This window comes from Hylobates moloch, unplaced genomic scaffold, assembly GCF_009828535.3.
Source record: "Hylobates moloch isolate HMO894 unplaced genomic scaffold, HMol_V3 SCAFFOLD_8, whole genome shotgun sequence".
NCBI classification, from domain to species: domain Eukaryota; kingdom Metazoa; phylum Chordata; class Mammalia; order Primates; family Hylobatidae; genus Hylobates; species Hylobates moloch.
The window spans coordinates 8,595,142-8,607,387 of NW_026652283.1; the positions used below are offsets into that span (position 1 = coordinate 8,595,142).

The 12,246-nt window shown below is 35.9% G+C and overlaps 1 protein-coding gene across 1 annotated transcript in view; it reads right to left on the reverse strand.

The window, feature by feature from the left end:
* The window catches only part of LOC116472654 (pregnancy zone protein), a 60,290-nt gene extending 55,275 nt beyond the window's left edge, over positions 1-5,015 (reverse strand). The window contains exons 1-2 of the mRNA XM_032159576.1: positions 4,879-5,015; positions 241-424 (exon numbers count right to left, since the gene is read on the reverse strand). Coding sequence (XP_032015467.1) covers positions 241-424; positions 4,879-4,961 — 267 coding nt within the window. The 5' untranslated portion in view covers positions 4,962-5,015. The remainder of the gene's footprint in view (positions 1-240; positions 425-4,878) is intronic.
* Positions 5,016-12,246: the final 7,231 nt, after the last annotated feature.

Below are 12,246 nucleotides of genomic sequence, written 5' to 3' on the forward strand. Positions count from 1 at the left end.
AGACGGGGTTTCACCTTGTTAGCCAGGATGGTCTCGATCTCCTGACCTCGTGATCTGCCCGCCTTGGCCTCCCAAAGTGCTGAGATTACAGGCGTGAGCCACCGCGCCTGGCCCCTGAAGTCCTAACTACATTCTTAAAGTCATTCCTTCGGATTGCACACCAGAGCTCCATCACCATGACCTATAGAGCTCAATAAAATGTATCAAGCAGGGACAGCCAGCTGGCACCGTAGCACTCACAGTGAAGGAGACACAGTGGAATAAGTCTTTCTCCGCCACCAGGTCAGTGAAGAGGCTCCTGTTTTCGCTGCCAGACTCCAAGGAAGCAGTTACAGTCACTGTCTCGTTCAGGTGGCTCAAAAGGACACAGCCCTTCTTAGGGGCCTCAGTGTGGAGCAGGGAGGGGACCAGCACCATATATTGCCTGGGAAAGGAAGAAGTCTAAATTAGAGAAAAACTGATGATAGTAAGCATTTTCATCCATAAATGTGTTTTCATAATAATATCTATTAATTGGTGCAATCAGTTTTATTCCAAAAGTCAATGGACTAAGTCAATGGAGGTTCTGTCACATATTAGCACAAAAATTTTATCTTTTACTCATCAGACATGCCTCAGCCACACAATCTGGAGCCATACAACACTGGAGATTGCTTTCCAAGATGTTACAATTTCACAGGCATTCCTTGCTTTAAAGAGCAATCTGAACTCTTTAAACTTTAACTTTGAACTTTAAAAAGAATCTGAATTCTTGAATATATATCCATAAAAGTGCATGCACACAAACATACACACATATAATAAATTGGGAGTGATTATTCATTTTAAAAAGGACTTACATTAAAATCTGTCGAGACAAACATCACTTTGAAATGAACACCATGACTAGATTTACAGAAATTCAACTGAAAGAACTTCAGTAAGCATATATCATTACACAAAATAACACATGCGTATATTGCAAAATCATTTTCTTAGTATCAGCAACACTGAAAAAAAGTATTTGCTGTTTCTCTTAGGCTCCTCAGATACAGCTCAGTCAAAGTCAATATTTTATCAACAAGTTTGAAAATTTTGTCAATTATTTACATGCATAACTCCCCACTACACACACACTACACAAACACACACTGTATTTTATTATCATTTCCCTTTATGCTCAATTTCTTGAGGCAATCAACATTAATAATTTAATATTAGTATGTCCATGTTTATAAACATATGTTTGTTTCAGAATCACATGGGTGGGTAGGTTATCTTTTTAATTAAAAAAAAAAAAAACAGGTTCAGGCTGGGAGCAGTGGCTTATACCTAATTCCCAGCACTTTAGGAGGCGGAGACAGGAGAGTCACTTGAGGCCAGGAGTTTGAGAACAGCCTGGGCAACATTGTGAGGCCCCCCATCTCTACAAAAATTAAAATAAAAAATTCAGCCAGGTCTGGTTGTGTGGTGGTGCATGGCTGTAGTACCAGTTACTCAGGAGGCTGAGGCAAGAAGGATCACTTAAGCCCAGGAAGTTGAGTCTACAGTGAGCTATGATTGCACCAGTGCTTTCAGAGTGACAGAGTGAGACCCTGTCTCAAAAAAAAAAAAAAAAAAAAAAAATTTATATGGGTACTAAAAGTACATATTATTTTGAAAAGTCTTTTCTTTTTTATTTAAATTGTTGAAAGTTCTCAGTTTTTCAGAGGCACAGGCAATTTCTTGTATAAGCCTCACATTCTTGCCTTAGCTTCATTGATGAGTGTCCTTTGTCTGTAATGCCCTCCATTCCGTATTTTCCTGTCACTTTCCAGAAGCCTCCAATTCAATATAATCTCTCCACACTCTGAACTCCCATGGGCTGAAAGAGAATGTGTTTTTGCTGTTGCTGTTTTTGAGTATCTGCCACATGACAGGAATTGTTAAGCTGTCTCTGTATTAAGCCATTTAATCTTCCCGGCAATGCTGTAAGGAACATGCATGATACTCTCCATATTCATGGAAGCTAAAACATGAGATCCTCATCAGTCCCCAAAACTTGAATCAATAACAGATGGATAAAATCCCTGCCCCCATGCCAAATCAGTAAATCATGACTAAAATGTAACTCTTCAAAGCTTTAATGATTCAGTGATTCATGATTCAATATCTGCAGGGTTAGGCCATTTATAGAGTAAATTTGCAAGTAAAAACTATTATTTTCTTTGATTATTTTACTACCCTTACTTTCCATTGCCAACATAAACTCTTACTTTTTAAATTGTTTTCTGGACAGGCAATTTGACACAAGAAACCCAATATTGTTACTTTACAAAATCAATAGGTGTGAGATTAGGAGGAGAGAATCCAAGGATAATTGAGTTGTGGAATCTGGAACTCAAATTTGGTCCTCTCATCCTCCACGTAGTCTGCTCCAGCACACCAGTCTTGCTACATGTGTTTTAAAGTGTTCCTGGGCAAAACTACATGCCATGAATCTCTAGGGCCACTCTTAAATCATCCAAGTTTCAGATGATTTTGCTGTATGAGTGGTAAGGTTTTGTTCTCTAGCAGAGAAGCTGAGGGCAGTTAAGTAACTTGCCGGTAGTCATTCAGCTAGTCTCTTATGTCTAATCTTTTTCTGGTATCTGGATGCTTCTGATCTCCTGATCACTGCTCTTTTAACAGCATAATAAATAATAAAAATGTATCATTTTCTAGCTCCCCATCCAAAAATTTTTCCTTTAGTTCTTTGATCTTAATAAGAAGGTATATGTATATTTATAATTTAATTTACTATTTTTATTCTTATACATTTTAAGTCTAAAAAAATAATTAAAAGTTAATTCCACATATATTTGATATGCTAAAGAACTATTTTATATGAGTTCAGTTAATATTTTTTTAATAGATATTGAAATTGGAACAAATCCAGGTTGACAAACTTGCCCAAGATTTCACTGGTAGTGAGCTGCTAAAATATTTTAATATATTACTCAATCATGAATGTTTGTGTTTTAAATATTTGCCTTTAACAGGGACTAAATGTAGCAAATATTAAAGTAATAACTTTTAATTTTCTCTTTTTCATTTTATTCCCCTGAAGCCTTCATCTTTCTGAAGCTTACTGCCCCAAGGCAGGGGAGAATGGCTATTGGTTCTTTTTGGCAATCTCTCTCATTTATCACATCAAGGGTTAATTCTGGAGGGATGAAGTTAAGTTTTCTCCTTACAAAGGGAGAAAACACCCCTTCTGCTTGTGATAACTAGGGCATGAGGCTTGTTGTTCTTTGTTCAGTGGCGGACACAATGTAAAAGGAAGGTTTCAATGGCAGCATGGTCCTATGTAGTGTAGGACTGCATCCAGAACCACAAATTGCTTAATATTTCTGACCCAATACACGCTACTCACTTTATCCATTCAGTCTGCTCTCAGAAAGCAAAATAGCCTCCACATATTCCCAAATGCTTTCTGCATGGAGTGCAGCTGGAAGTAGTAGCGCCCACAGCTGTAGATGAGGTAGAGGGATAGCGGGGGAGAAATGTACCCCTACTGGTTGCCAGGAAATTGTGTAAGGAAAAAGCCTGAGGAAAGCAGGAGACTTACTGGATTGAAGTCCTTATTTCTGCTTTCTGCACTTTGGCCTGAAGAAGGCTAATTGTATTAGACAAATAAGGGTAACACACAGAGCAGAGGGACCCCTTATCCCTTTCCCCATTTGGGACTCTGAAGACTTCCCTGTATTAGTCTGGAATACAGGAGACATGATAGGCATCTAGAAGTACAGTGTGGGTATGCAGGAGAGAGGTAGAAGTTGAACCTCTCCAGGACACCTCAGTGCCTATGTGCTATTATTGGACCCAAGAGTTCTCACCATTCTCTGGAAGAAATGTAAAGGCAGCTGGGTTAAGGCCAGGGACCTTAAATGGCCTGGACTGCAAAGGGGCAAGGTGACCCTGCATCACAGGCTGTGTTGAAACAATAGCCATAGTATTTGAGGCAGGATGCAAAGGTAGGAGTTCTATGGGATATGAAACAGCTGAAGTGAGACAGTCAGTTAGAGAGGACTTTGGTTCCTGAACACACAAGAGAAACCAGATGGCTAAACTTCAACAGTGCATGCTAGCAAGTAAGAAGAAGACAGATTGACAGTAGCCAAGAAGGACACAGAATTTTGAGACCAAGGACTCTGATACTTTTCTCTATTAGGAGTTAATAGAGACCACAGTCCTCTAGACACTACAGAGGAGAGGAACTGGGGAGAGGTGGAAAAGAAGTCTTACAATTATTGAATTGTACCAACTTACAACTGGATAGGGTTAAAATTATTTCCCCCGCTTTAGTCCCCCATTGGGGGCTGTTGGTGAAGACTTGATACATGATTGAAAAATAAAGGAACTATACTTTCTGTATATATATATATACACATATATACATGTATATATATGTATATATGTATATATGCATATATACATGTATATATACGTATATACACATGTATATATACATATATACGTGTATATATACGTATATATATACACATGTATATATATACGTATATATATATGGCCTACAATACATGTTAAGTTGCACTTCACTATACATTTTGAATATCTTTATATTCAGTGCCTTCCATCCAAAAGAACGGTTCTGTGAATGTGGGATCTAGTGTTTTATTTAATCATGCTTCCTAGTGAGTACTTGTATTTACGACTCTGATTGGCCCAGTGTAGAAAAAATGATTTCAAGAAGAGAGGATAAATGAAAGATAAACAAGGGATTAACTGGAATAATTTCTTATATTTGGAAGGTATCGTAATGAGTGGAAAGGTGGCATTTACAAAGGAAGGCAAAGTGAAGACATAAGGGAGAGACTGAAACGCACTCTGGAGGAAAGGGTCTTGAGTGAGACTTACGGTTCTGCAGAGCTTGAGTCACTGGCAGAAAGCAGGATAAGAAGTAGCATGAGACATAAGTGAAGATTTCTGTCTTTCCCCATTGTGAGGGATAAATCTCAGGGTTGTGTTCAATTCTCTGCCCTCAGCCTCGCCCTGGAGACCAGCCGAGTTTACCAGGCTTTATGCAGCCACTGTGTGCAAACAAACCCCACCCCAAGGCCTCTGAATAGAGTTCAGAATTGAGCACAGATTCCCTAAAAGGGTCATTACTCTCAGTGGTTGCCTCATTTTTCTCAAGGCTAAATTCTGACAGGTACTGAGGCATGTCTGGAGGATAAAATTCGTATTCCATTTAGAATGAGCTTTGACAGCAAACCTCCTGATGAGGAACCTTCAACCTACCTTTCTCCATCTCTTTCAAAATCCTTACAAGCAGGAGACAAAGGATGCTGACAAAGAATGTCAGGGACATGTTACCATGATAGTAACTCATGCATTGCAGATTCATTTCTGGGACTGAGTGAGTTATAACTACAGCCTTTAGGGTTTTGGGGTTTTTTTTTTTAGCAATTGATTGAGTACATGGTCCTGGAAGAAAGTGATACAAAATAAGGATTTCAAGAGTAGAGGATAAATGAAAAAGAGATAAAAGGTCAAAGAGATTTTAGAAAGGAGTTATCAAAGATCACCCTTGTCTATTTCACAGCATTGACCTGATCAGATGCTTAATTGCTCCTATCTGTTCTTGCTACTGTCTGAGCACTCTAACATTTGAGTCCCTTAAACCATTTTTTTTTTGAGCCATACTGTGTGCTAAGTAATATTCTGGTGATGAAAATACAATATTGAACAGGATATTCGGTATCCATGCTCCCATAGAACTTGTAGTACAATGATGATCACATATAAACCACCAGCAGATTTAATGCCATCCCTAGACTGCAGACGTTGCTGTCTGTTTACATACTGTATTGCTTGAAACTTTTTAAATCAACTTTCTCTTTCTCCATATTTCAGCCTAATCATCCCTTCTTTGGAGAGCAAATTCCTGGCCACACTGCTTAAAGTGGATTCCTTCCCATTAGTTTTTATTTCACATCTTTGTTTCTTTTGTCACATTATCATAGAATGAAATAATTTATTTTAAATTATGAAATGTTTTATATATATATACTCACAAATATAGAGAGCAAGATAAAAAAGCACTCGTACCTTACATGCACCCAACTTTAATAAAATTAAACACTTGCCAAGTTTAAGATCATTTCTTCTTAAGAAATGAAGGATGGCAATGGTAGTGCTCTTTTCAAATTTGTCTAGCAGCTTTTCCAGTTTTTACCAGATCCACCAACCCAAAAAAAGAAATAAAGCAAGACAAATATGGTTGGAGTTTCCTTTGTAATTCTCTCCAATCTCATTTCCCTCCCAATGTTGTGGGATTAGGAAGTTGATATGTATTCTTCAAGATGTGTTTATGTTTTTAATCCATATTTATGTAAATAATATACAGCATAATTTTGTGTTTTGTATTTTATATATATAAGTGGTATGCACATATTGTAAAATTTGTCATCACTATTATGATTTTAAGACTTATTAGCATTGATAATGAGGATAAAATTTATTAATTTTAACGACCATCTATGTGACATTCTATTGTATGAATGTGGCCGAACCTGTTACTCTATTCCCCTAGTGCTGGATTTTGGATTCTTCATAGTTTTTCAGCATTACAAATAATGTTGCTACAAATATGGTACGTCTACTTAAGCATATTTGCAAGAGTTTCTCTAGGGTATACAGCAGAAATTGGGTTATAGGCTATATATGTATGTACATCTTGAAATCTATCAGATATCGGTAAATTGCTCTTCAGAGAGTTACATGGATTTGAATACCCATCTGCAACAGCGGATATTTTCAGTTTATTATGTATTTACCATCATTTTACTCTGCTAGGCATTTTACTTTTTCTCAATCTGATGAGTGAAGCAGTATCTTGCCTTAATTTTCATTATTAATGACTTCACACATCTTTTCATATGTTTACGGACCATTTGAATTATACCTTCAGTTTAATATCTCAACACAATATGTAAAGGGTCTATCAGGAACATCTCCTTGCCCCAATTTGGTGAGCCTTGGACTCTAGAAGCTGCAATTTTATTTACTAAAGACTTTAAAATGTGCTTCTAAATCTATTAAATACCCTAAGGGGAAAGTGCCCTTAAACACAGAATTGCCCCTTTGGGTTGCTATGTTGCTTCTGAACTTTGGATTCATAATTCTTCACAGTCTTTGCTTTTCAATACCTCCAGTGAATGAATATATATATATATATATATATATATATATATATATATATACACACACACACACATATAACCAACCATTCCTAGTTTAAGTGGGAAGTTTGGTCTCAATTACCTTGTATACCATTACTGGAAAGGAAAGTCCTAAGTGTGTATTTTTATTTTATATAAACAGTATTGGAAAAAGACCTTGCCTGTTTCTTATTCTTTTTAGTTATTGCTAGTTTTAAAACATCTTCCCATGTTTATATGTTTATATGTATGTATTTTATTAATTGCATTTTATTACAGTATAGCCCTCTTTGGTGATCATCCAAGACGTTTAATGTTTCCACTCTCCTAATGATAAAAACAAGATTGTCTGTATTGCCCTGCCATGATCAAATAATGCTTTGATAAATATCTTTTCACATATACCCTTTGAGACAGGTAAATCCTCTTGCAAGATGCATACACAGGAGTGAGATTGTTGTATGAGAGGCATGTACTTAAGTGACTGAATAGTGACAAATAACTCTCCAGAATGGTTGCATCACACCACAATTCTACCAGTAGTGCATGAGGATTTTCCTATCCCCATATTGCCACCAATACTCTAGCTTTTACATTTTTCTTCCAGTATTCCTTTAAATAAGCTTTCTGCTCATTTCCCTCTTTTCTCCTTCTTGGACTCCCATAATATGTGTATTTGCATGCTTGATGGTATTCCATAGGTCCCTTATACTTTCTTCACTCTTCTTTAATTTTTTTCTTTTTTCACCTTTAATTAAACTATTTACATGACCTGTCTTCAAGTTACTAATTCTTTCTTTTGTATGACTGTGTTTGCTGGTGAAGCTCTCCGTTAAAATATTCAGTTCTATTCTTATATAATTTTTGTGTTTTTTTCTTAATGGTTTCTATTTCTTTATTAAACTTCTCATTTTGTTCATACATTGTTTTTCTAATTTTATTTAGTTGTCTATCTGTGTTTTCTTGCATCTCACTCAGCATCTTTAAGATGATTATTTTGAATTTTGGGGGGAAATTTGTAGATCTCCATTTGGGGTGGAGATTAGTTACTGGAACTTTATTAGTTTCTTTTACTGGTATTATGTTTGCCTGGTTCATCATTATCTGTGTAACTCTGCATTGGTTTCTATGCATCTGAAGGAGCAAATACCTTTTCCCGTCTTTATGGACTGGTTTTGCAGGTAGAGATCCTCAGGATCCTCCTGTTGGGTTCCCAGGATTGACAGGATTGCTTCCAGAATTGTGGTCGACTGGAGGTAGAGCCAGGTCACATGGTTTTGCTGGGTCAACAGTGAGGTCTGTGGTTGGCAGGCCTGTTACCCGGGGCTCCAGTAGGCTTAGATTCTGTCTGTTCCCTGGGTAAATTGGACTGCCTCCTAGACCTTGGTCAGTAGGTCTGGCACTGGGATGAGGGTCTACTTCAGAGTCCACAGATTGTGGGCTAGTTACCAGATATGTGGATGAATGTGGCTTCCTCTGGGTCCTTAGGAGGGCTCCTACTGGGTCACTGGGTAGGTTCCTAGGCAGACAGTGCTGGTCCAGATTGCAGCTGAGAGAAAAGGGAACCAAGTAACAGGGCTGCCTCAGGGCCTACAGCTGAGACCCAGGTCTTCAGGCCAGCCTCTGGGTTCATGAATGGGCACATGTCCCAGTGGGTCCCTGAGTGGGCAGGCCTGCTCTCAAATCACAGATGAGAGGGCCTGGAGCCAGTTTACAGTGCTGTTTTAAGATCCACAGTGGGACCAAGTTCAGCCTACCAGGGCACTTATGAGCATTTCTCCCAGTAGGTCCCTGTGAGGGCAAGACTGCTCTTAGACTGCATCATAGAAGAGCTGGTATCAGATTTCAGGGCCATTTTAGGATTCATTGTATAGGAAAGAAAGTAGTCAATGATCTTTTCTAGTTTGTTTATGTTAAATAGTTATTTTCTTTCATTAAATGTTTTAACTAATATGTATAGTTGAGGCCATGGTAGAAACAGTAGTGACAAAAAACATAACTCTGTATGCAAGATAATAGGACAAATGTTTTCCAAATAAGGAAAAGAGAGTAGTTCTGTCTTAAAATATCTGATTTTTCCAGAATGTGAAATGGGACAGTGAAGGAGAAAATCTGAATGAATGTACAATAAGGTTTGCAGGAAAGGAAACTATTTCCTTAATTTATAACATTGAATCTGAAAAAAAACAGTAAAAATTTTTCCATAGTTGGCTATTTTTTACAATTTTTACATGGAAACAAATTCCCATTAAAAACATTTATTACATTACAGTGTACAATTCAGTGGCTGTTAGTATGCTCATGGTGTTATGTAATTATTACCACTGTGAAATTATGGAACATTTCCATCACCCCCAAAAGAAACCACATACATGTTAGTAGTCACTTCCTATTTTCAACAAGTGGAAATACTAATTCGTGCATTCTCTGCAACCACTAATCTACTTTACATTTTTATGAATTTACCTATTTGGACATTTCATATTAATAAAATCATAATATATGTGGCCTATGTTGTGTGGCTTCTTTCACATAGCATGATGTTTTCAAAGTTCTTCCATGTTGTAGCATATATACAGTACTTCATTTCTTTACATGAATGATTGATATTGAACAATATTCCAATGTATGGACGTACCACATTTTGTTTATCCATTCCTCAGTTGATAGACATTTGAGTTATTCTCATTTATTAGCTATTGTGAATAGTTCTGCTATAAATATTTGTATACAAGTGTTTGCATGAGCATATGATTTCAATTTTTGGGGGATTATATACAGGAGTGAATCTGCGGGTCATATGGTAGCTCAGTGTTTAACTTTTTGCAGAACTGCCAGACTGTTTTTCACAGTGGATGAAATATTTTAAATTCCCACCAGCAATGTATGAGCATTCCATTTTCTCCACATTTTTGGCAACATTTGTTATTTTCTCTACATTTAATTTTTAGAATGATGGCCATAGTGGATATAAAGAGGTATCTCCTTATGGTTTTAATTTGTATTTTCCTAGTGAGTAATGATTTTGAGCACATTCTCATGTGCTTACTGACCATTTATGTATCATCTTTAGAGGAATGTCTGTTCAATTCCTTTGCCCATCTTTTAATTCACTTGCTTATCTTTTTATTGTTGAATTGTAAGAGTTCTTTACATATTTTGGATCTTTTATCTTTATCAGATATATAATTTGCAAATATTTACTACTGTTCTGTGAGTTGTCTCTTCACACTTGATAGTGTCCTGAGACACATAAAAGTTTTTAGTTTTAATAAAATACAATTTAAAACATTTTTTGGTTCATTGTGCTTCTGATGTCATATTTAATAAATTATTGCCTAATCCAAGGTCCCAAGAATTCATACCTATGTCTCCTCCTAGGAGTTTTATTATTTTAGCTCTTACATTTGGGTTTGTAATCGATTTGAGTTAATTTTTTGTATATAATGTGAGTTAGGGGTCCAACTCCAATCTTTCTTTTGCATATAGGTATTTGGTTTTTTCATCATTTATGTTGAAAATATTATCCTTTCCCCATTAAATGTTCTTGGCACCCTTTTCAAAACTAGACTGACCAAAAATGTGTGGATTTATTTATGGACTCTCAATGTTCTTCCATTGATCTATATATCTATCCTTACGCTAGTACCATGCTGTCTTGAGATTGCTACAGCTTTTGTGGTTAAGTTTCAAAATTAGAACGTAGAAGTGCTCTTAGTTCTTTTTTTCCCTTCAACATTGTTGTGACTAATATGAATCTTTATAATATCCAAATGAATCTTAGAATCAGTCTGTCCATTTCTGTATAAAAGACAGTTGTAATTTTGATGGAATTGTATTGAATCTGTACATCAATTTGGGGACTATCTTTGTTATCTTAATCCGATTAAGTCTTCCAACTCGTGAGCATGGAGGTATTTTAGAGTTCCTTACTCTGCCTTTTGTGCTAATGTCACCTTTGGCTCAATTTTAATTGGCTTATTAATTTAAAGGTTTATAAAAGATTTACTGCCAAATATTATATTTATACAGAAATAATTTGACTTTCTTTTTGTTAAATGACATATTGGTTTTAGAGTGCTTAACAAAGGTTATGAGATTATTACTTATCTTTTGTTGCAATGCGTCCAGATAGCAGTTATTCGATGTCTCACTAGAATATTTTTCTCTGCTTTATGTTGACTTTACAGTCATGTTACCTTTACTAATGCTAATTTTAAAAGATTTCCTTGTCATTTTGGTTACATAAGTGTAACTGAGTATTACTTCTTGGGCATATAACACTATTTAATGGAGTAACCAGTGGCAACTCTTGCTTTTGCCTTCCAAAAATAGAATCTTAAAAAAAATTTTTTTTAAGTTAGTTTTAAAATCAGGTATTTGACTTTTTCCAACTGAGTTGTAGGGGTTCCTTATATATTTTGAAAATTAACCCATTTAACCCATTATCAAATACACGATTTGAAATTTTTTCCTCTCGTTCCATAGGTTTTCTATTCATTTTGTTAGTATTCCAATAGAAAATTTTGCCCTCCTCCATTCTTACATTATTGCTTATACTAATAAATTAATCTTATTATGAAGCAGATTATTGCTTCTTTATGCTTGCTGAAGGCATCTGGAAAGAACCCTATTAGACACTGTGAACTTTGATATTTCAAAGAATGGACCCTTGAATTCAATCCTCTGAGGTGTTATTCTTTTGTCAACTTTCAGATTTTACCAGTGGCTTGAGGCAGGATTTCCAAGACTCTTTTTAGTTCAGAAGCAAACATACTTCCTTAAAAAAGAATGCCTGATACAAGATCAAGCAAAAGAAGAATTACTAGGACTGAAAAAAACTGAAAAAAAATTAAATTGTGATTACTTTTTTGGAATATGGTAGGCATTATTTTAATTATATTTTTAATAAATATGAAAAAAGTCCTTTTTCTTTTTATACAATATCTAGCTCTTAATTTAGAAGATTTTACTTCTGTGGGTTGAATTAAACATTTTTAAATGATATCTGATTTTCGTGGACTCCACTAGACTTCAGAAAAAAAAGAATACTTTTACTGAG